The 24,730-nt window shown below is 41.4% G+C and overlaps 1 protein-coding gene across 4 annotated transcripts in view; it reads right to left on the bottom strand.

The window, feature by feature from the left end:
- The window catches only part of ATP9B (ATPase phospholipid transporting 9B (putative)), a 206,060-nt gene that overhangs the window by 170,501 nt on the left and 10,829 nt on the right, over positions 1–24,730 (bottom strand). Inside the window, exons 1-5 of one of the 4 annotated variants that reach the window (XM_081253347.1) lie at positions 23,601–23,716; positions 20,207–20,380; positions 12,626–12,776; positions 10,020–10,133; positions 1,357–1,465 (exon numbers count right to left, since the gene is read on the bottom strand). In XM_081253347.1, coding sequence (XP_081109473.1) covers positions 1,357–1,465; positions 10,020–10,133; positions 12,626–12,776; positions 20,207–20,380; positions 23,601–23,602 — 550 coding nt within the window. In that variant the 5' untranslated portion in view covers positions 23,603–23,716. Of the gene's footprint in view, positions 1–1,356; positions 1,466–10,019; positions 10,134–12,625; positions 12,777–20,206; positions 20,381–23,600; positions 23,717–24,730 lie in introns of those variants that run through there. The other 3 variants (XM_081253348.1, XM_081253346.1, XM_081253349.1) reach the window with 3 other exon arrangements.

Here is a 24,730-nt window from a genome sequence, read left to right as displayed (position 1 = left end):
TAGGTATATATACAAAAGAAACTAAAACAATGTTCACACAAAACTTGTACACAAATGTTCACAGCAGCATTATTTATAATGGCCTAAAAGTGGAAACAACCCAAATGTCTGTCCATATGATATATCATACAGTAGAATATCACCTGGCAACAAGAAGACGCTAAGTACTGGTATGTGCTGCAACATGAACGCACCTTGAAAACATGATGCCAAGTGTCAGAAAACAGTGACAACAGGCCACACAGTACATGACTCCATTTATATGAAATGTTTAGAACAGGCAAATCCATAGAGATAGAAAGTAGATCAGTGGTTGCCTGGGGCTGGAGTGGGATAGGGAAGCGGCAAGAATGGGAAATGCCTGCTAACAGATATTCAGAGCTTCTTTCTAGAATGTTAAAAACGTTCTGAAATTAGATGGTGGTGATGGTTTCATAACTCTGTGAATATACCCAAAACTACTGAACTGTATATTTTAAATGGATGAATTTTATGTTATGTGAAAAATACCCCAATAAAGCATAAAAACACTTTTTGGACAATTAAAAAATAATAATAATTCATTGTACAAATGTCCATGTATAAACAGAAGACATAAACTCCACTCTAAACTTCTCCATTTTCAAACACGCTGAGTCATCATGAATATCCATGTAGTTTTTCACTGTCACTTTCTACTGTCATCACGCTCACCTGTAATAGCTTCACCCACTCTCCCCCTAATACATTGCTTCTTTTCTACAATGGACTGAAAAGCCAAATAAACAACTCTCAAAAACATAAACTAGGCGAGGGTTAAAAGCCTTAAATGAAGGTTACAGGGAGATCGGCGCACATCAGTTACCACTTTGGACCAAGACTTTTGTTTTGGCTGCTCAGAGCCCTCTTCCTTAAGTATAGTTTAAGGCCAAGATACCAGATGTCTGACCTTAATGACTGCGTTTAAAATATAAAGCAAAGAGAGACTTTAGAGAAAGTGATAACTACCCTTCACAGACAGTGTGTACACACCAGTTGAGTTTCACGTGTCTCCAGTACACGTGCATTATATACAAACTGTAACAGAGCGCACTCTAAAACTATTAATATTTATGTATATGTATGTGTGCATGCATGCGTTTAAGGGTTGGTGTATATATTAATATTCATAAACACATACATCCAAGCATCTAGAGAATAAAAAGCTACCCTGAAATTATATGCATTATATTATTATAAGAAAATTAATTAGACAACACACAATCGCAAAATACTACTTTCAGTAACAAAATTAAGACGTTTTCTTACATTTATGTTAATTCTAAAATGATGATTATATTAAACAATGATAAACTGAATTAAAAGTGTCTTGCTCACCTCTTATTGTAAGCTTGCTGTATAGTTGTGAATTCACTTCCTTGTCTCGCTGAAAACGCCGAAATTCATCAATTGCTTCCCTCGTGATAGTAACAGCCAAGACAAACCCCTTTAAACAAAATAAAACAAAGTATTTGAGAACACTGGACTTCAACAAAAAGGAAAAATTCTTTTACTGTTTAGCTTTACTTTTTTTCATTCAATTTATATTAGTTGTAAAATATACAATAAATGAAAACAAAGAAAAAAGACAAAAAGTATCACTACAAAAGGAACATAGTAATGCATAGTAAAAGATTTACAATTCTTACTATACCCCAGAAAACTTAAAAAATTCACACCTTAATATGTACTTCAAGCTAAACATCAGAAAATATTTAGTAACCCAAAGAAAAAGAAATTAATCTTCAATAAACCCATGAATTATATTTAGAACACTCAGGCATTCAAATATCACATTAACAAAGACTGACATAAAAATCTTATAATATGTGCACTTAAATCTTTCTGATAGAATAAAAGCATTTAGGAACACAGAACAATTCCCATATATGACACTTACACATCAACTTTCTTACATCATGCATCACCATGCAAGTGCATTTGAGAGCACAGGTATGGCCACAGTGCTCCTTTTCTCTCATTTTGTTAAGTAAAAACCTGAACAGATGAGTTTGATGCTATCGAAATAAAACTTCTGTATGGTTGTAATCTATTGTGAAATCTCTTACTAACACATGGCTAACGTCCATCTTTTTTAAAGGCTACACATGTATTTTCTGACACACAATACAAGAATATTCTTCAAGTCAAGTTCCCTATGACTAAACAGAGACCTCTTCAGTAGGCTTCATTTTAATGACAAACATGCTCCAGCATACCATGTAAATTACACAACACTGGATGAATTTCCATTTAAAGTACAATAATCTCTTATTCCAGGTTTTTTGGGGGTTTTTTGAATTAAAAGAACACCTTTGTTTATGGACACTGAAATTTAAATTTTATATAATTTTTATATGTCATAGCATATTATTCTGCTTTTGATGTTTTTCAAACATTGAAAGTTTAAAAACCATTCTTAGCCTTCAGGCTGTACAAAACAGAGGGAGGTCCAGATTTGGCCCATGGTTTGCCATCCCTGCTTCTATTTATTTTGAATTTAATTAACTAATTTATTTATTTATGGCTGCATTGGGTCTTTGTTGCTACTCGCAGGCTTTCTCTAGTTGCAGCGAGCAGGGTCTACTCTTTGTTGCAGTGCACGGGCTTCTCTTTGCGGTGGCTTCTCTTGTTGCAGAGCACGGGCTCTAGGTGTGTGGGCTTCAGTAGTTGTGGCACGTGGGCTCAGTAGTTGTGGCTCGTGGGCTCTAGAGTGCAGCCTCAGTAGTTGTGGCGCACGGGCTTAGCTGCTCCACGGCATGTGGGGTCTTCCCGGACAAGGGCTCGAACCCGTGTCCCCTGCATTGCCAGGTGGATTCTTAACTGCTGTGCCACCAGGGAAGTCTGCCATCCCCACCTTTACTGTTTTATTTTTTTTAATTAATTTTTATTGGAATACAGTTGATTTATAATGTTGTATTAGTTTCTACCGTACAGCAAAGTGAACAGCTCTACATAGGTTTTTTTCTGTCTAACCAATAGGCTAAAGTAAGTAGGCCTCGGGAGAATGTTTCTTGTGTTTACTGAAGTGCAGTCCTCTTTAAGCAGTCGTGCCTGAAGGCTGGTGTGAGGCTCCAGGCTCAGTGCACACAGCCCAGCTCTCCACTCACCCAGTAGCCTTCCGTCTTGACGTTCATGGTACAGGCACCACCTGTAAGCAGAGTCACTACTGCTCTGTGACTCTCAGTGTCATCACGCATCAGCACCTGCTGACTGTGCTTCCCAGCACGCCTGAGGCCTGGACCACTCTCAGCAGCGATGTGGGAGCCCGGCCCAGGCCCCCTTGGTTCTCACGGCCGCCATCACTACTGGGCCAGCCCCCCGCCTCCAGCCTCATCTCCCTCAAAGTCATCCCTCCACAGTTCCCAAAGTATCTTCTGCAATAAAAATTTGACAGATATGTGGCAAAATCCTCCTCCAGGGATGGGCCCCAGCAATTCACTGCCTGAAACCTCAACAGTGCCTGCTGTTTATGCTCCTTCGCTAAAGCACAGCCTCAAGGACAGACCTCTAGCCTCATGGGCCACTCAATGCCGCTTTTATCCTCCAACGCCAGGACACTAGCAGCAGGCTCCTGAAACACCATGACGTCTCCCATCCGGTCTTTGCCAGTGTCTTTCCAGTGGTTGCTAAAAGCACTATTTTAAGAAGTATTCCAAAGCTACTCTTGGAATCAGAAAGGGAAGCCATGAACAACAGTTGCTGGTAGGCCCCACCCGCAGAGAGGAAGGCAGGCACGGCACGTGCCAGGGATTTGCCATCACCGTGCTAAAGACAGCTGACGATGGGCAGAGTGTGATCCTCACGTAGCAGGACCTTTAGCACACATTTTTTTTTAGTAACAGTTTTGTTGAGATTAATTCACATACCCTAAAATGCTTTTAAAGCATGCATGTCACTTGTTTAGTTTATTTACAGAGCTGTGCCTCCATCACCACCATCAAGTTCTAGAGCATATTTATTTATTTATTTTATCGCCCCCAAAAGAAACCCCAACAGCAACCAGCCCCCATTCCCCCTCCAGTTCCCGCCCTGGAAACCACTAATCTACCTTCCATCTCTGTGGATTTGCCTATTACGGGTGATTCGGTAAACTCGACGTTTAGCTTCCTGACAAACTGCCAAACTGTTTTCTAGAGCGATTACACCAATTTTCATGTGTTTATTGCCCATGTGTATATCTTCTTTGGAGAAATGTTAATTCAGATCGTACACCCACTTTTTAACTGGGTCAGCTTATCTTTTAATTGTTAAGTTGGAAGAGCCTTTTATATCATTCTGGATACAAGTGCCTTGTCAAATATGTGACCTACAAATATGATGTTACAAACACTTTGTCCCATTCTGGGTTATCGTTTTACTTTCTTGATGATGTCCTCTGATGCACAAAAGTTTTAGTTTTGATGAAGTCCAACTTACTCAAGTTTTTTCTCTTGTCACTTGGGCTTTTAGTGTCCAAGATCACAAAGATTTACTTCCACGCTTTCTTCTAGGAGTCCTACAGCTTCAGCTCCATTTAGGTCTATGATCCATTTTAAGTGACGCTTTGTGTATGCTATGGCAGGGGTCCAACTTCATTCCCTCCCACGTGCTGCCCAAACGTCCCAGCACCATCTGTTGGAGACTACTCTTTCTCCATTGAACCGTCTTGGTACCCTTGTTGAAAATCCATTTGTCATAAATGTTTATGTCTGGACTCACCATTGTACCCCTTGATCTACATATCTATCCTTCTGCCAGTACCACATTCTCTTGATTACTACAGCTCTGTAAGAAGTTTCAAAATGGGGAAGTATGAGTCCTACGACTTTGATCTACTTTTCTAGGTTGTTTTGGCTACCCTGGGACCCTTCCATTGTTGCATGAATTTTAGAATCAGCTTGTCAATGCCTGCAAAAGAAGCCAAATGGGGGGCTTCCCTGGTGGCACAGTGGTTGAGAGTCCGGCTGCTGATGCAGGGGACACGGGTTCGTGCCCCGGTCCGGGAAGATCCCACATGCCGCAGAGCGGCTGGGCCCGTGAGCCATGGCCGCTGAGCCTGCACGTCCGGAGCCTGTGCTCCGCAATGGGAGAGGCCACAACAGTGAGAGGCCCGCGTACTGCCAAAAAAAAAAAAAAAAAAAGAAAGAAAAAAAAGAAGCCAAATGGGATTTTGCTTGGGATTGCACTGAATCTGTAGATCAGTTTGGAGAGTCCTGTCATTGTAATACTAAGTCTTTCAATTCTTGAACGTGAGACGACTTTCCATTTACTTAGATCTTCTTTAATTTTTTTCAAAAATGTTTTATAGTTTTTGATATGCACTTTAGCTAAATCTATTCCTATTTTTTTCTTTTTGATGCTGTTATAAACAGAATTGTTATCCTAATTCCATTTTCAGATGATCATTGCTAGTGTGTTGAAATACAAATGATTTTTGTATATTTATCTTGTACCCTACAGCTCACTAAATTGTTCCAATATTTTTGTGTGTGCATGGATTCCTTAGATTTTCCTATATACAAGATCATGCCATCTGCGAATAGAGACAGATAGCTTTTCTTCTTTTCCATCTAGATGCCTCCTATTTCTTTTTCTTGCCTAACCTAACTGCACTATTCATTTTACCTTCAATAAAATGTTGAATGGAAACAGTGGGAGTAGCCATCTTTGTCTTGCTGCTGACCTTAGGGGGAAGCCAGTCTTTTACCATTAAAAGTATGTTAGCTGTGCAAAGTACAAAATTTTAAGAATAAGAGAGATTTCTATATTATGACCAAGTATCTCCATACTAGAAGGAAGTATGTGCTCTAGGGACAAATGGCCAGCTTCTCCAAAGGTGGTAACTTGTCATGACAAAGCAGTGATGAAATAAAGTGGTCATCAAAGAAACTATAAGTTGGGGGCAGAGAAGTACTCTTATCTTGAATGCAAATTCATCATTTTATTAGAGCTAGGGTTAGCAAAGGTAAGAGAAAAATAAAACAAAATAAAATAAAAGCATCAAATATCAAAAAAATTAGCTTTAAGAAATTTCGTATTATCAAAAGCCTTAAAATTTATACACATATTAACCAAGCAGCTTCACTTCTAGAAACTTAGCCTAAAGAAAAAAATAAAATAAAATCAAGGATCCCAGCACTGAATATGAAAAAACTGGAAACCTGAAAGTCCAAATAAGAAATTTATGATACTCTTATATGATGAAATATTTTATTTCCCTAATTCAAAGATGCTGTTGATTTTAAGATACATCATTATTGGGACTTCCCTCGTGGCGCAGTGGTTAAGAATCTGCCTGCTAATGCAGGGGACACGGGTTCAAGCCCTGGTCCAGGAAGATCCCACATGCCATGGAGCGACTAAGTCCGTGTGCCACAACTACTGAGCCCGAGTGCCACAGTTACTGAGCCCGCGTGCCACAACTACTGACGCCCCTGCACCTAGAGCCTGTGCTCCGCAACAAGAGAAGCCACTGCAAGGAGAAGCCCGTGCACCGCAACAAAGACTAGTCCCTGCTCACCACAAGTAGAGAAAGCCCGTGTGCAGTAACAAAGACCCAACACAGCCAAAAATAAATAAACAAATAAATAAATAGATTTATTTTTAAAAAAGATACATCATTATTAGTTTAGTAACAGTCCTGGTGGGAAGACAGTATCACTTTAAATACATAAACCGTTTATAAGTCACAATTTCAGTAACATGAAAAATATGCATTTATGAATCCAAAAAATACAGTTCTATGCAGCCACTCTTGTGTAGGAGAATATTTACTGTTACAGACTCATGTGATGGTGTGGAAGTAATTTCTTAAAACTCTACCTGTGACTGACTCACCTTGAGAGACAAGAGGAGAATGACTGTCAGGAATACTTCATTTATACAATGAAGACAGTATTTTTAAAGAAGTGATTTTTATCAGACAGGCATATCAGAATCACCCAGACAACTGTTTGCAACACAGATTTGCTCAGGCCCTACCTGAAATATGTACCTTTACCTCTAATCTTCAGGGAACTGACGCCCTCCCCCGCCCCGACATACAAATGGCATTTAAACTCTCCAGATGAATCTTTAAGCCGTAGGTTTAAAGGGTTATATTTAAGGGGTTATATTTAAAGGGTTATATTCTATTCCTATACAGCTAGGAATAGTAAATAGGGGCTAGAAATAAACACATGAAAACCATAAATAAGTTTGTGCTTTCAGCATTAGCAAGTATATTTTCTATGTTCTAAAATTTCTGTAATGCTAGACTGCTTTTATTAGAAAATGGACAAAATAAACAGCACCTTTAATGAGGGCACACACAGCCTACAGAATTTCTGGCACAAGTGTGTAAGGAATTATACACAATTTGACTGATCATGCAGCAGCCTGTAATTGAGAACAATTAGAAACAACCTAAAAGTCTCCTTTCTCAAGAGGATGGACAAATCAATTGTGATACATTCACACAATGGAATACTTTAGAGGAGTGAAAAACGAATGAACTAGATATATATGTGTCCACATGGATCAGTTTTATAAATCAATGTAAAGCCAAAAAAGCATGTTACAAAAGGATACTTAGAGTAAGACAAATATTACATAGAATTTTTAAAGCATGCCAAAACAGTGCATCTTGTTTTAATAATACAAACATAGGTAGCAAAATTATTAAGAGATACATAGCAATTTAATCTCAAATTCAGAATAGAGGTTACCTCCAATGAGAAGAAAAGTGAAAGAAAAGAAAGAAGGAAAAGTCACCTATGTTCCCTCTCCATGGCTGTGTGGCTTTAAAATCAACTTTTAAAACTGTGGTGTAAGCTTCAGTGTTCTCCCTCGTGTGACATACGCAACACACAGACACACGCCCCTATCCCATTCAGGATGAAATCTGAGCGCCCACCGCCCCTCTGGGCCCCCTTCCCACCAGAGTTGCACATCCACACACTCCAAGGCGCCCAGACCTTGTGCAACTACTGTGCCCTCTGCCTGCAACACCTGCTCTGCACACGGCCCACTCCCTCCCTCCTATCATCCAGATGTCGTCAAATGCCACTCCAACAAAGGCGACTTCCTTAGCCACTCTATTAAAATAACCCAGTCATTCTCTACCCCCATATCCTGCTTTACATTTTCAGCTTCACGGCTGCATGGCAGGCTTCCTGGCATCACGGATCATTTAAATTGTCTTTCTCCCCCAGAATATAAGCTCTGTTAGGACAGGGTTTGTCTTATTCACTATTGAATCAACACTGCTTTGACTAGTGCTGGGCACAAATGAACTCAGTGGGGGCTGAGCAAAGACTTGTGTATTTCATTCCATACATATTTTAACATGCTTTTCCCCATTTTTCTAATATGTACACCTTCAGTGTTATTCAATACTTTTTCTAAACATCATTTTCAAAGGTACACAGTAGCTCAGTATTCCAACAATGCATGGCATACAGCACAGTTAAACAATCCAGTGTTAGACATTTGACTTTTCAAATAATGTTGTCATCAAGAATAACAGGGCTTCCCTGGTGGCGCAGTGGTTAAGAATCCGCCTGCCAATGCAGGGGACACGGGTTCATGCCCCAGTCCAGGAAGATCCCACATGCCGCGGAGCAATTAAGCCCTCGCACCACAACTACTGAGCCTGCGCTGTAGAGCCCGCGAGCCACAACTACTGAGCCCACACGCCTAGAGCCCGTGCTCTGCAACAAGAGAAGCCACCGTGATGAGAAGCCCACGCACCACAGAGAAGAGTGGCCCCCGCTCGCCACAACTAGAGAAAGACCATGCAGCAACAAAGACCCAGAGCAGCCATAAATAAATAAATATTTTTTAAAAGAATAATAATAGACATTAGTAAAGACATTTTTTAGACTCTGTGACTGATCATTATTGCTTTAAGATAAATTCCTCAAATGAAAATGCTGAAGGTATTTTATATATATTTCCAAACTATCCTCCAAAAAAGGCTACACAGATTTACATTTACACAACAGTGGATGAGAATCACAGCTTTACATCATCAGCACCAATGTCTCTGTCGATCTGGCGAATACAATAAGTGGAAAAGGTATTCATTTATTCAGTAATTTTGTATCTAGGTTACACATAAGTTGCTTTCATTGCTCAGATCCACGCCACCCTAAAGTCCATGTGAACAGGAAGCGCAGAGGGACTTAAACTGAGCCCCACTTCCGGCCCTCCCGCCGCACCTGAGAGCACAGCCTCTAAGGCGGCAGGGCTGCACGAAGCAGAACAGATCCACTGGAGAGCAGACGGCTCCCATCTCCAGCTCTGAGGGTGGGAGACCTGAGCACCACCCTGCCCCCTCGCCACAGGCATCACCTCACTCGCCATGCTTTCTTGCCCAGATCACTCTGGTGACCTGCCCAGGAGGGAGCACACCAAAGGGAGCAGCACCTCCTTCTAGGTGAAAAGAAGGAAGGAGACATACCTCTTACCTCTGTAAACTGAAAAGCAATGAAAACTACCTGCAAACGGTATAAAACTATCAAGATAGCGTGTCTGAAATGGAAATATTCAATGACAAACATCATTTGCCTTTCCAAAAATGTCACACCCCAAGCTGTCGACCAGCAGCCGTCAGACTTCACTGAGATACTTCAGAACTGTCGCCATCAGGCAGAGGGAAACGCTGCCCATCCGTCAGGATGTCAGAGGTGCTGAGAGGACTCGCACAGGCCCGCCCCATCTCTCCCAAGAGCTCCTCCAGTATGGGGCAGCGGGACTGGGGACACACAGCTGCCACCCGAGGGCCCGACAGAACGCCCAGCCCCACCAGCAAAGGCGCTCTGTAGCGTCTCCAGCCAACCTAGCGTAGCACGCTGCCCTCACACTCCTGTGGGGCTGCAGAGGAGGCTGTGAAACCGTGTAACAAAAGTCCAGTGACACACAGCAACATATCACATTTCAAGAATCCGACTGATTTATCTTTTAACCGTCTCCACTCTTAACGCTATATTTTAAATACTTAATAATTTCGCTTAATTTCAAAAATCTTTTCTTTTTACCAGAGGAGCCCAGTAGGTGTAGAGATAGCCTATTTTCAATGCTGGCACAAACTGTGAGCAGGATACTACCAGAAAATAGAGATTCAAGAAAAACTTGAATTGTTCATATAAAACCTAAAAAGAAAAAGAAAAAATTAACATAATCTCTTCAAGGAAAATCTTTCATACCTTAATTAAATAATTAAAATCAACATAATATCTAACTGTATTTCCATCAAACAGTGAAAATATGCCCTGAGTCACAATACATTAATTTTGACAATGGCTTTCCAATAACTAAATCACAAAAAAGAGCTAAGGTTACCCCAAATTATATATAAAATAAACTGAAAAAAAAGACAATTAGGACTTTCAACTATGTTAAGTGTCCTCTAAAAGTTTCTTATTTTCTTGCATGCAATTTTCCAGGTCCCCACACTCATCTTCTATAAATCTTTACATGCACACCAAATGAGACAGCAAAGCCTTCCCAATGTTAGTAAGTCAGTTAATATAGATATACAAACGTATCTCTTCGTATCAACTCAGAAAATCTTACGGAAAAGTGGTGCTAACCTTGTATTTATGAAATGGTAAACAATAAAACATGATAGCCACGTTTTCTGAATGTGGACATCTAGGTAGCTTTACAAAGATCGAGTGAACAAGCAAATCATGTACAGGTATGACTTCACACACACACAAAAAAACCCTACTTTAATCTCCTGTATTTACTTCCCTCAAAGTATAAGAAATGATAAAGTATAAAAATATGTAAATTACAGACCAATTTTCAGGAACACAGCTACCTGCATATTCTTTATATGATAGCTGATATACCATAGCTGACCTTCAACACTACAATTACAATGAAACTTACAGACTGGCAAACTGCCAATCAAAATCTCCTGGGATGCCATTTTTTAATACAACGTGGAAGGCACAGAAATTTTAACAAGGGCAGAGCAATGCGTTAAGTACTTATTGTTGACTTAAAGAGTCTGGAACCACAGATTTTATATAATGAAGTTATACACATCATCACACAGTTATGTGTATAACTAAAAAAATCAGTTACAGTGATAACACATTTATATTCATAATCATGTTCAACTGCTGTCTAAAAATGTTTTGAATCATTTCATAAATTAATCTTAGCAGGAGAGAACACTCTTTTTCCTCAGTGATTTCTTTAAAATCTCAGTTAGCATAGATTATATCTATTAGCAATTCAGAAATTGCCATTCGTGCTAAAAACGGCATAGAATTCTTACTGTGCAATTATCAAATGTTTCTAAAATACTACGTTTTAGATGAAAAGACTAATTTAAGAGACAATCTAAGAAAAAAGTCATTCCCACGGTAACAGCTGTACAGACACATCAACAGGTCTCTTCCGGACAGCCATCCTGGTAGCCATGTGAACTCACTCGGAACAAAACTAAGCTGCACGATCCACTTTAAACCACTGCAATCAAGACTTTATTGTCTGCTGAGTGAAATTCTGGGGGGCTTTAGGAAAATGTACAATACTTAGCCAATCTGGCAGTATTTAATAATTTAAACCTAAGGAGAAAACAGTAGCTTCATTCAATAAAGTTGAGAATATTTATCTGCCTGAAAGAGAGTTTACACTTTATTGTCCTAACAAAAGATCAGTCTTTTAATTATGAAGCCATTAGTTTTGTGTGTTTTAATAAAGGAGCATATTAGACATCAAGCATCTGACAACTATTGGATGGATGGGGGTGGTGGTGAGGGCTGATCAATGCCCAATATAAAGGCAGCATGGTTATTTAAATAAAAACATGAAAGATAAAGCAGCCCTCATTTCACATAATCAAGAGGGGTTTTTGAAAAATAGCATAAGAGCTAACACCTAGAACATATCAAAAACTTTGATACTGGAAACATAATCAGTGCCAGCTTTCTTTTGCCTTTAAAAAGATAAATAAATCTGTCTATTAAAATAGGGAATGATGCATAAAAGGCAAAAATAATTCCACTATTCTAAATATATATAATCTCAGTTTTATAATTTAAGCCAGAAATATCACTGGCAACAAAAAAAGTAATAAATATTTAAACTTCAGAATTTAAATTTAGCATAATACCTAATTAAAGATAACTACTGATATAACAATACAACAAGGCCTGAAATTTACAATGTGAAGTAGAAAAGAAATCTATAAATGCTTATAGATATTTTGTTATGGAGTCATGTTTGTGTAAAAAGTCATTTTACTTTCATTGTGACAGCCTTGGCAGGCTTTAAACATTAGATACATTCCACTTTTCCCACCAAACAAATTCCCAGCCAAGCAAAATTTATGACTTATTTTCTGATAATTTTATTTAGCTTTACTTGGTTATTTCTACAATAATATAAATGTGATGTTTATCTAGAATTGAAGGCAATAATCAAACTATAAATTTTCTTGAGTTGAACCCTTATCATGTGGCTATTACAAATGCATATGAATTACTTAACAATTATTTGAAACACCCATGGTTCCAAAGCAAAAGGACTCTGATTTGGATACGACAGAATTAATAAGGGAAAAAAATGAAAACAAAGTTAGCAATCTCTGATATGCAGTCCGTTTTTAAGAATTTAACAATCTTACCCCAGGTATAAAGGTAAATACATTGTATTTCTGATTTTTTATAGAATTTCTGGGATGTTTTTCTTCACACTTTTCCGGATATCCAAGCCACACTGTACGAGCTTTCAATTCTCTCTTTCTTTGACAAATATTTATCAGCCAATCACAGCAACTGCATGAAACAAAAGATACATATTGCATATGCTTTTTCAAAAGTTTCTGAATTAATTCTACATATCTAGAGCCAATACTGATTGTTTCTGTATTTACCAGACACCAATAGCATATCTACTGTTAATCTGTGAGGGTTTTCTTAAAACAGGTCAGCTATACTAATTTAAATTTGATATGAAGATACTGAAGGAGCTTGAATAAGTGTGCAATGACTCCTAGAACCTCAGGGAAATTATCTTCCCCGTTTAGACCCTCTTATTGGCAAAATAAAACCATTAACATTCTGAAGCAGTCAATGCTTTACATGCTGAGAAAAGAATCGCCATATGTTATCAGTAATTATGGGTAATTCTCGATACACTACTTGGTGATTCAGTGATAAAGGTTCTCAGACGTCAATTAACTAGGATGTGACCCACCCCCTTGTCTTAAGCAGTCACTTTTTTCCTCCTTTAAGTGATGACTTTCCTCCTTTAACTGATAGCGTTAATATAAAATTAAGATGTATGGCTCAATTCAGTATTTAGAAAGGATACCAATGTTTAATGGACTATTCTGATGGTAATAAAAGCTTGATTGTATTTCCATGTGGCTACCTTCATCTATGCAATGAAGATTTTAATCGAAGTCTACCCTGCTCCAGCCCCGCCCAGGGTTCCAGGAGCACAAACTCTTCTCCTTCCTGGACATCCAAACCACCATATTTGAATAGAGAGTATAAAGTTTCTAGCGGGCTAACTTTTCTTAAAATACTTCAGAAAATGATGAAAAAGTATCAAATTCACCTCTATTAAGCATAAAATAATCATGAATTTAAACTTCAGTATTAACAATTCAGTTTAATTAAAATTTCCAAAATGTAGAGAAAGACTCCGAAAGGTTTGCTAAGGGAAGGGAAGTTATTAAACTTCATCTTCTGAATGTAGCCAAGGCTAGAACTGCAAGCCAGAAGGATAAGGCAGAAATTCCTAACTTCACTTTGTGACAAAGCTCGCTCAAAAGTTAACATGAAATTCTGCGTGATAATGACAGCCTTAGAAGGTATGATTATAAGATGAGGTTGGCCCCTCAGGACTTATGTGTCAAATTCACTGCATGTCTTTCTTCCCTTTAACACACTCAGATGTGTTACTTTATAAATCACCCACAGCAGCACCCTGTATGAGGGAATACATTATGTCTTTAAACTGAAATCAGTATATCCCTACTAAGTATCCACCTAGTTCTTGGCTGTGCTCAGAAAACCTTCATCCTGGAAGGACAGGGCTTTGCCCTTGGAAAGCTGCCCTGTCCTCCTGGCGTGGGCGCAGCTCATCACCTGCAGGAGTGTCAGGCTCTGCCGGCCTGAGGAGCTACCCCATGGGGGGGGTCCAGGAACGCCAAATGCATACCAAGCAGATCAGCTCTAAAACATTCCCCACACCCCGTCTTTTGGTTCAATTGGAGCAGACAAAGAAGACCCAACTTTCCAAGAGCAGAAACTTCTTATCACTGCTTGCCATCACTTTTTAAAAAACAAATCAGAACGGAGAGTGTCTCCACACATAAAGCATACTTTTAAATCCCCAACAGTTATAAATCACAGTATTATTAAACGATTTAAGATTGTCAAAATAAACATTCCCATCCTTACTGTTCGTTGGCGGGGGGAAGGGGACTGGTCAAGTAGATCTCAGTCAATATTGGTAATATTTTATCTTGTTTATGCTTGTATGAGACAAAAATTAAATAAGGCTTCAAATAAAATATAAGCTTCAAACTACTATTTCTCACCTTCCTGTTGCTTTTACAGTAGGACCTGGATTGCCTCCAGCCCAAGCTCCCTCACCAACACCCACGCGGAACCAAACTGCCGGACCCACGCCTCTCCTTGGGGCACCTCCCCGCAGCCAGGAGGGAGGGAGGGCGCGCACCGCCCGACTCTGTCCAGTTACAACACCAACTCCTCGTCTCGCACCCCCGCAACCACACTCACAAACGCCGAACTCCCACACGGTACACAAGGGAAAACCGGAGGCCACAGAGGTCAGTGAGCGATGTACGCGCAACAACTGGGCAGGGCTGACACAGAGCCCGGACCTCAGTCCCCACTCAACCCCGTGTTCCTCCTGCCGCGAGAACAACAGGCAGGCCGGCTCCTGCTCATCTTCACAGACGGCCTGTCCTGAGCATAGCACACAGCACGGCAGCCATTCAACAGATGACGGAAATAAAGGAAAAATGTATGAGCAGGCAACAAGACTCCATGGGGAAAACATGGGCTTTAAGGTCATGCTTTTGGAAACGACTCCTGGCAAGTGGCGCTGGGGTGGTCCCCTGGTCTAAGTCTTTGTTTCCTCATCCGCAGAAGCGCTGATGAGATTCCAGGTGACCCGCTCTGAGCTCCTGGCCCAGCGCCTGCCACAGGGGAAGCATTCAGAGCTCTGCTGTCACGACGCTGCCTCTCGCTGTCACATTCAAAATGTCTCCAAACTTATAACACTAATTGGCACAAGGAGTTACTGTCCAATAAAGCATCCATTGGCCACATGTGGCTATTTTAGTGGGAATTAATTAATATTTAGTAAAATAGAAAGTCCAGTTCCTCAGTCACATTATCCACCTTTCAAGGACTCAACAGCCACCTTGTCCGGTGGCTACCATATTGGACGTCACAGATCTAGAATATTCTCAGCATCCCAGGGAAGCTCTGGAGCAGGGCTGGGACACACAGCACTCTGCAGGCAAGCATGGCGGCCAGGACGGCAGCCCTCGTGTGTGCACTCTGCCTTCAGCACTTCAAATGCAGCAAGAATCCTCCAGGAATGTATTCAGATGTCAGTTTTTCTACTGAAACACATAATTATCTAATCTAATGGTTTAATGTGCAAAAGTCAGACAAGTCTTAAGATGAAACGGAGGATAGCCAAAGCTCAGGGTTTGAAAAAATATAAATAAAACTTAGGAAATGTGGGTTTTCCAGAGTTTAGGCTGGTATCGACATATTCTACAGGCAAAAAGATCTATAAATGCAAAACCACTGTCAACATTCGCTAGAATAAAAACGTCAACATCTACACCACTGTCAGCGGCACGTGAAACGAACATCCCATTAACTTTCAAAGCCCCATACTCTAGAAACTAAATTAAATACCAGGGGCTAAAAAGACATATTCAACAGTTCCGTTTTTCTCTATAACACTGTATAGAAAAAACTAAGATTCCCAGACTTCCAAAATGTAATTAAATTATTCATAACACTTTGCTCCTGCTATTACCAAATTAAAATCTTATTGTTATTTCTTCATGCAAAGACAGAATGAAGCAGTGGTTAGGGAGCCACTATTAAACCACCCACTATTCCACAATGTTAAATGAATACACAGTCTCGACGTTTTAAAAGCCTGGGGCTCCGCCAGCATTGCCACCAGCGTATGCAAACAGAAAATATGACCAGAAAGAGAAGACAAACCCCCCACAGAAAGAAAACACTGGTCACCAAAAAAGTATGTGTAAGTAAGCCTTGTGGAGCTGTAGAGCTAAGGGAGAAAGTAAAACTATGGGCCATTTTTGAAGGCAAAGTAATAAGAGTAAAACATACTGGTAAATACCGGTACGTGAGAAGGAGACGCAGATGAGTCCCTGGAAGAAAGAAACCAGAAGCTTTACCCAGGAACAGTTGTAAGCGCACTGCACGTTGCCTCAGTTCGTCAGTATATTCAGAAGACACTTTCCCGTTTGTCTGTAAACCGCCTTACACTGTCTAGTCAACTGAAAGTACAAACTATACTTTTCTCTTAAAACATTTTAGGACGAGTAAGTTTTCGCAAATGCCTCTACAATCAAAGTAGTACTCCAATACTAAAGAAAGCACATCGTTATATACCAAGATCCTGTCTTGTAAAAGTTTAAGGGGCCATAATTAAATAACTTCCAAAATTTAGAAAGCCTCCTTCCCAAATAAGTAAATAAATATATATATATATATATCCAACAGGTACCTTTGGTTACCAAGCCAAAAGCAACACAGCACTCATGTCCTCTCAAGAGTCAGCATTTTCCCATGCTTCTGCACTCCAAACGTGTTGCAGATTAACTGAAAGTGTAGAGGCCATTTAGGACCGGGAACAATCCTAGCATTTGATACCCCCCCCCTTCATATGGAAATGCCATTCAGGGGTTCCACTTTCATGGGGACAAAGTGATTTTTGATAGCAAGTGAAATGTAAACCTCGTGAGAAAGGCATTACTGTCCCCCAGAACTACATACCGGTGTGCGTCACAGTAACCCACGTGGAGGACACTCAAAGGTTTAGAAGACAGATTACAGAAAAAGGTTTTTCAGAGTCAAATTTTTCAGAGTCGGAACTCCTGCCAAATAATAAAAATGAGAAGGCAGGTCTTAAGCCATGAAGAAATTAAAGCCTACTCAATCCCAGAAGAAGAATAATTTAAAAATAAACCTTACTACTCACAGAATCTACAAATAAAAACACAATGAAATATCTGCAACCCATTAATATCATTTGCTATCTATCTTTACTACAATATTCACTAACGTTTTCTTCTGCAATTAAACTAAGTAATTTTATATACCTTCTACTCTTTGCCCCATCGCCTAATAACCTTAATAACACTGACTTTTATAATGCCCGGTATTTAGAAAATAAAAAGGTTAGCAAATATTCAAAACTGGAAATTTATAAGAAATAAAGAAAATAAGACCCATCTAAGTTGCTAACTGTACAGTTTGTTCTGTCAGGTGCAGTTTTAATTTCCATAACAATTTCCTGGTGTAGTGGATGCACACTGAACAAGAAGTGTGGCCATGTCTCAGGTCACTCGTCCACATGGAAAGAGACACTCGTGAGCGAAGCCACCACGACGGTTCGGGCAGCTCTGCCCACATGATCACCATTTACTAAGATAAAGACTTTATATACGTGTCGAGTATATATTACTGAGCTGTTTTAATATCCCCAAAACATGTTAGTTTTTGCCACTAACACCTAGATTTTCAAATATATTCTTAATATCTTCCTTAAGAAAAGGAATATTACAAATGAAATCCAAAATTTGGCCTTGTTCCATTTGGTAAAAACAAAATCCTGTAAAAGACCAAAAATAATTAATTCAACAATGCACTCGGCCTTCAACAATGTCCACAATTATTGGCAACTGTTTGACCGGTATGGATAAGTATCACTTCCAAAACATGGCCTGCCCTCTTGAAGTCCACACCATGAGCACGAGACTATGACCTTAAAGTTTTAGGTCCATCAGTACCCACTGCCACGTCCCCAGTTTTTAGCAACTCTGTTATCCAGGGATCCTCCATGCACAGTAGGTACGATTCTCAGTCTTCTCAATCCCACTGATCTTCACGTCAGGTTCCCTTTAGGAGGGTGAGACCAGGCACTTATCTACTTGAAGAGTGCAAATCAGGACCTATAGCATTTGGACCACACCTCCTCGTCCCAGCACTTTTCCCAGTCCACGGAGCAAAGAGCAAGGAAAGGCTGTGGCGAGTCAGGTCAGACTCTGGTTCAACTTCTGGCTTGGCCCTGAGCTATCAGGAGAGGGCAGGGCCTCTTCTAGTTCTCGGCTGTAAACAGCAGTGAGAATGCTCATCTCAAACAGCACCGCTGGGTCTGATCCCACTCTTTCTTCCACCCCACACTAATGGAAAACACACACCACACATCCATCAAACTGCAACTGTGGCACCGCCCCAAGCTCCTCTGCCGCGGCCGTTTCTTCAACTCACAACACTGGCCACCATTCCCACCGTAACTGCCCACCCCCTCGCTTCCACAGCTGGTTCTGTAATGACTCAGGTGTCTCCTTGATGGACAAACAGTAATAAAATTATGCTGGGTTCAATACAGATGCGTGATTACTGATGATCTCTACCAAGGCATGACCAATTTTGTCCTTTTTTTAGTCCTCGTGTGTATCCCAGACACCTCCTCACTTAAGTGAACTAAGGTTCCCAATTGAGGTTAAGATAAAAGTCATCCCCTCCAACACTATTTCAGACTTCCTCCCCTATTTTTTTCTGCTGCCTGAAAAAAGGATTATTAGCCTTCCTTTCCAACACTGTCCTTTTCCCCAAGGGGTCCCTTTCCTTCTTCCTTCATAGACCTCTGCCACACTGCTGCCATGTTAGGAATGTCCTCCTTCCGGGTGGTTTCCACCATCACCACCGTAACAACGACTCTCAAACCTACATCTCCAGATCCTGCTTCTGAATCTGACAGAACTGTCTGTCTTGGGCCAAATGACCGGTTTATACAAGGCATCACCTCACCCCACCACCACTAAAAACTCCACAGTGAGAAATGCTGGAGAGGGCGTGGGGAAAAAGGAACCCTCCTACCCTGCTGGTGGGCATGTGAATTGGTACAGCCAAGTTACAGCTCCAACTACGGAGAACGGTATGGAGGTTCCTGAAAAAACTAAAAGTAGAGTTACCATGTGATCCAGCAATCCCACTCCTGGGCGTATATCTGGAGAAAACCGTAAGTCCAAAAGGCGCATGCACCCCAATGTTCACTGCAGCATTATGGACAATAACCCATGGAAGCAACCTAAATGCCCGTCAACAGAGGAATGGATAAGGAAGATGTGGGACAGATAGACAATGGAATATTACTCAGCCATAAAAAAGAACAAAATAATGCCATTTGCAGCAACATAGATGTACCTAGAGGTTATCATATTAAGGGAAGCGGGTCAGTCAGAGAAAAGATAAAATATCATGTGATATTGCTTATATGTGGAAGGTAAAAAATGATACAAATGAACTTATTTACAAAACAGAAACAGACTCACAGACATAGAAAAAAAACTTACGGTTACCAATGGGGATAGCAGGGAGGGCAGGGGGGTGTAGATTAGGAGTCTGGGATTAACGTATACACACTACTATATACAAAATAGATAAACAACAAGGACCAACTGTATAGCACAGGGAACTATATTCAATATCTTGTAATAACCTATAATAGAAAAGAATCTGAAAAAATATATATATACGTATAACCGAAAAAATAAAGGGACTTGAGCATCCACTGATTTGGGTCTCAGAACCAGTCCTCCACAGATACCAAGGGACGCCTCTATAATCACAGATGGAAAAGAAAGGAACACAGTTTATAAATGTCAACACAGTGACCAGAATTAATTCTACCATGCAGTAATTACAAAATCACCAATTTTCTCCATCTTTTAAACATTAAAGCATCTCACAAAAAAGTGAATTTGGTTTTCTGTCCCTTTTGGATTAGCACTGTTCGGTTTTGACTAAGGTTATTAATACTCTCCATGATGTCATTTAGAGAGTGGCTTCTTTAGTCTGATATAGAAACAAACGTGTTTAGAAGCGAAGCTTATAAATAACTGTGCAACCTTGGTGTGTAGGAGGTTAGGCAGCAATGGATGACGAACCTGGTACAGAGGAACTTCCATCCTCCACAGACAAGCCACTCTAGGCCTCTCTTTCTTCGCGTGACCCTAGCTCGTGGTAATCTGTGGTAATCACTTTCGTCATTCTCAAAGCCTTCTTCAGACATCATTAGTGGCATTTCATCCAAATGGGCGGACTCCTCTTCCAGCTGGTACCTGGATACAGGAAAGAACAGAGCAGTGAGCCAGGCCAAGCCGTCTCCTGTGTACGACACGGGTCTGCCTTAGGGCAAGCGCTGGCCCGAGTCTGCTAATCACACTGTTCTTTTTCCCTCATACTAAGCTGTCTTCAGGGGAAGCAAACCATTACAAGTAACACTGCACAGTAATGCTACTTTCCTTTGCAAAAAACTTCACCAAGGTAAGCAGGAAAGGAAAGGCTGTGCAAGGAAGCTGCCGGTGCCATGCCGCGAGCGGAACCCTCCAAGCGGCCTTCCACGTGTCGTTGTTCTATCTACATAAAAGACCATTCTTGTGATGTTTCTGTAGGCTTGAAATATCTTATAATGAACAACTGGGGAAATTATACTCAAGAGAAAAAAATTTTAAGACTAGAATAGATGTCCACTCTCCATGACTTCTTCAAGCCACAGCTTCTCCATCTTTTCTCCTGCCACTGCCTCTATGACCTGTAGTCACCTGGACACTTGTCATTTTCTCCATCATTACTATCTCCTTTCTCTAGCTCTCTTGTCACTCTCGAAAGCCAACATTTTGGAAATGAAGGCCTACAGAAGGATGGACAATGATGAGTGCTACTCCAGATAATCATGAATATCTAACAACACTAGCAGAATTTCCATTCTGCTCTGAACGTCAGTAAAATGCATCTCCTACAGTTTATAACAAGCTTTATATCTGCAGTTAGCTATCTTTTTAGAATCCTTCAGGGAACTCTGTGTGCGTACACGTGTGTGTGGCCTGTGCATGGGTGCGTGGGTGCCTGCGTGTGCTGGTGCACATGTGAGTGTATGGCAACGGTGCCATGCAGCACTCTGCCTACTAGGATTCTGTGAAAAGGTCAGCAGGCAAGATTTCCAAAGCCTGTCTTCCTGAGACTTTATTCTTAAAATAAGTGCCTAGCTGTCAAGAATCCAAGCCCAAATGGAATTCTATGATGGAAAAAGGTCCTTGGACGTGAAAGCCAATGCCAACCTCCCACCTAAGTTTCTCTACCGTCTTCTCAACATGTGGTAACTAAAAAATAGTCCAGCGAGTGGATTTACCAGGTTACTCAGTTATCCCCTACAGGGAAGACATCTGTAACTCCCCCTTAAAAAATATTACAGTGAATATATCTGTGCATAGCACTTCTCCCATATTTTAGATGAATTCTTTCAGAGATTGCCAGGACTAGAGTTGTTATGTAAAGTCATAAGCTCTAAAATACTTGATACATATTGCCAAACTGCACATTTAAACTCCCACCAATATGAGAGCTATGAGAAATACCAAAAACACTAGAAGCAATTTACCTTAGCCTTATCAGACTGGGGCTGAACACATTTAAGGGGAAGAAGATCACCTTTGGTGTCACACGGGGTCGTACACTACCAATGAACTATGGCCGAGGCCGCTCCCCTCTTGTACGGAAAATTCACTTTAGCTGGACGCAGTTCGGAAGTTAAGAGGGGCAGCAGGGGTGGCCCGTGCAGACGTAAGATCAGGGCCTCTTGCGAGCCCAGAAAGGCAGAAGGGACTTGGCAGTGGAGGCCCTTGCAAATCCCAGGAAAGACAACCATTTCAGGTGAGAGGCACACATGAGATTCGCTCTGCACTCTGGCTGCCCTGGAGAACCGGTCGCGGCAGAGCTGGAGCCAGTCAGGAGGCCGCTGCAAGAGTCCAGGACAGAGACCGGCAGTGCTTGAACAAAGGAGCTGGAGGGAAAAGGAGAGAAGTGGGTAGCTTCGGGGCGTTTCAGAGCTAGAGCAGACAGACAGGTGATGTTTGACTAGGAACTCAGAGGACACAAGAGCCTAAGGATGACCGGCCTGTACGGGAAGAAGGACTGCAGTGCCGCTCAGCAGGACAGAAAACACGAGCAGAAGCAGGCTTCTGGCAGCAGAGGGAGAATCTTGAGTCTGCTTTTCTTCATTTTCAGCCTGAGGTCTCTGAAATATGACGTAGGCAGCTGCAATAAATGGAGCTGGCCCGCCAAGGGCAGGCAGAAGCTGCGAGGTCAGCAGTGGAGGGGGATTTATTCTTTGGCCTCACCAGCTCCTCTTTCCTTAGGAACCTGGCCCACTCCACCCACCACCCAGGAAGGACTGCTGTGTAGCTGCCTGGGACCTCAAACCCTCCTGTGGTTGGTCGGGGACAGGAGCCAACCAAGCTAATCCACAGCTGCCCAGGAAAATTCTGCAACTGGAGCTGAGAAAAAGTCGGCAGTCTCCCTCGATAACTAAAGCTACTATCTCCTGTGATAAGAGCTGTTGGAGGTCTATGCCAGTACGTAGAGTAAGAAACCCAGAAAACCAGTCTTCTGAAAGAGAAGAATGAATCAGACAGATATGTGTAAAATGAAAAAAATGTTTCATGTTTCTTGTTTCATGTTTCAAGATTAAAATGTTTCATGTTTAATCTTTCATGGAAGATTAAATACATAATCTACTTTCATTATGCAAAAAATTGCTTTTTTTTAAAAGCGTAAATCTACAAGAACAGAAACCAAAAGAGGAGACAACAAAATGTAAGAAGCGGGGGAAAGCAGATGGATGGATGGTAAACAACTAAGCAGAACCACAACAATGGAGTCTGAAGCCAGCAGTGAAGAAACCAGAGAACCAAGGGATTGGAACCTCAGGACCCTAGCAGGGCTGAAGGCCGGCAGCTCTGGGTGCCTCTGGGAGGGCTTTGCAGGGACGCTGAAGTAAGAACCGACTGAAAGCTCTGAAAGAAACATCTGGACCCTTACACTGCAGCCCCCCTCCCACCCAACTAGGCAACCACCCCTCCCCTCCTCTGGGGAAGGGAGGCTGTGCTGAAAACAGAAGGCTGAGTGAAGGAGCCACTAGCCTGTCCCTCCACTACCCTGCTGATCACTAGCGCGCTGGTGAAGGGATGACGCTGCTGACCTCAAGGAGAGGAAACCAGCGCTGACAGTTACTGAGAGCTCAGACTCTCAGGCAGTAATCTAGGCACGTCACATAGATTCATTTAATTCCCAGGTTTAGACAATTAACACAGAAAACCATACTCTAAGAAAGAACAAAAACTCAAATGTCCATAGACAAACGTGGACCATACATACAATGGGATATCATTCAGCCATGAAAAGGAAGAAAACTGATACAAGCTACAACGAGAACCTTTAGGACATTATGCTCAGTGAAATAGGCCGGACACAAGAAGACAAACACTGAATGACTCCACTTACATGAGGTCCCAAGAGCAGTCAACTCCAGAGACAGAAGGAAGACAGAGGTGAGCGGGCAGTGGGAGGGTGGAAGCCAGTGTCCAAGGGGCACAGAGTTTCCGTTTGGGAAGATGGAAGTTCTGTGGGTAGATGGCGGTGGCGGTTACACAACGGTAAACGTACTTAATGCCATTTACTGTGCACTTTAAAATGGTTAAGATGGTATCTCTTATGTTACGCATACTTTACCACAATTGTTTTAAAAAGAACAGATTTCTGTAATTATTGTTGATGATACCTTGCTCCCCGGCAGCCAAGTAACCGCTGGAAGACGGATATCCCCTCACCAGTACACACACCCTCAGCGCGCCGAGCTACTTCCTGCAACACGGCTTTCCCTGCACTTAGCACGGGCCCTTTCTCCTCGTGCTCCTGCTGGCTGCCACAGTCAGTGTGCTGCACCCTTACGCACGGGCAACTTTACTCAAGAGATCCATCATTTGGGGAACAGGCTTGTCAATCAGACAATAAACCAGAATGAAAAAGAACTCCTGCAGGCATCTTAGACGAAGGAGCCCGGGAAAGTGGATGGCTAAAGTTTACTGAGTCCTTACTATGGCCAGGCACTCTGGAGATCTGTATTCTGCATCATCAAAGAAGAAAACTTTAAAGCAAATGAGAAAATGGGGGAAAATATGCAGCACATGACAGAAAAAACGATTCTTTATAAGCAGTTCTCACAAATCAATAAAAAAGCAAACACTCTGAATGACACATGAACAAAGACAATTCACAAAGGAAGAAATACAGCTATACTTAGAAAATTACACTCCACCACAATAGGACCTTACAACAAACACCTGAGTGTCTACTATGTGCTAGCGTTGTCCCTGCGGGTGCAGAAGCAAAGAGGCACACGAAGCCCCTGCTCATACACAGCTTAGGTACTAAGAGGGCAAAAACAAGACGTAAACTATTTTCAAAGGGGAAAGTGCTAGGAAGACAATAAAGGGGATGATGAGACCAGAAGTGACAGGAGGGGTCTTCCTCAGATTGTCCAGGAGCCTGAGTCTCAAGAAGCGACACCTGGATGAAAAGCAGCCAAGCACACCAAGGTCTAGGAAGACCTAGAAGGGGCTGCAGATCCTGGA

This window comes from Mesoplodon bidens (genome assembly GCF_964165515.1).
Source record: "Mesoplodon bidens genome assembly, chromosome: 13".
Taxonomy (NCBI): Eukaryota; Metazoa; Chordata; class Mammalia; order Artiodactyla; family Ziphiidae; genus Mesoplodon; species Mesoplodon bidens.
Note: the sequence above shows the minus strand (reverse complement) of the source record. Positions and strands in the feature narration are given on the sequence as shown.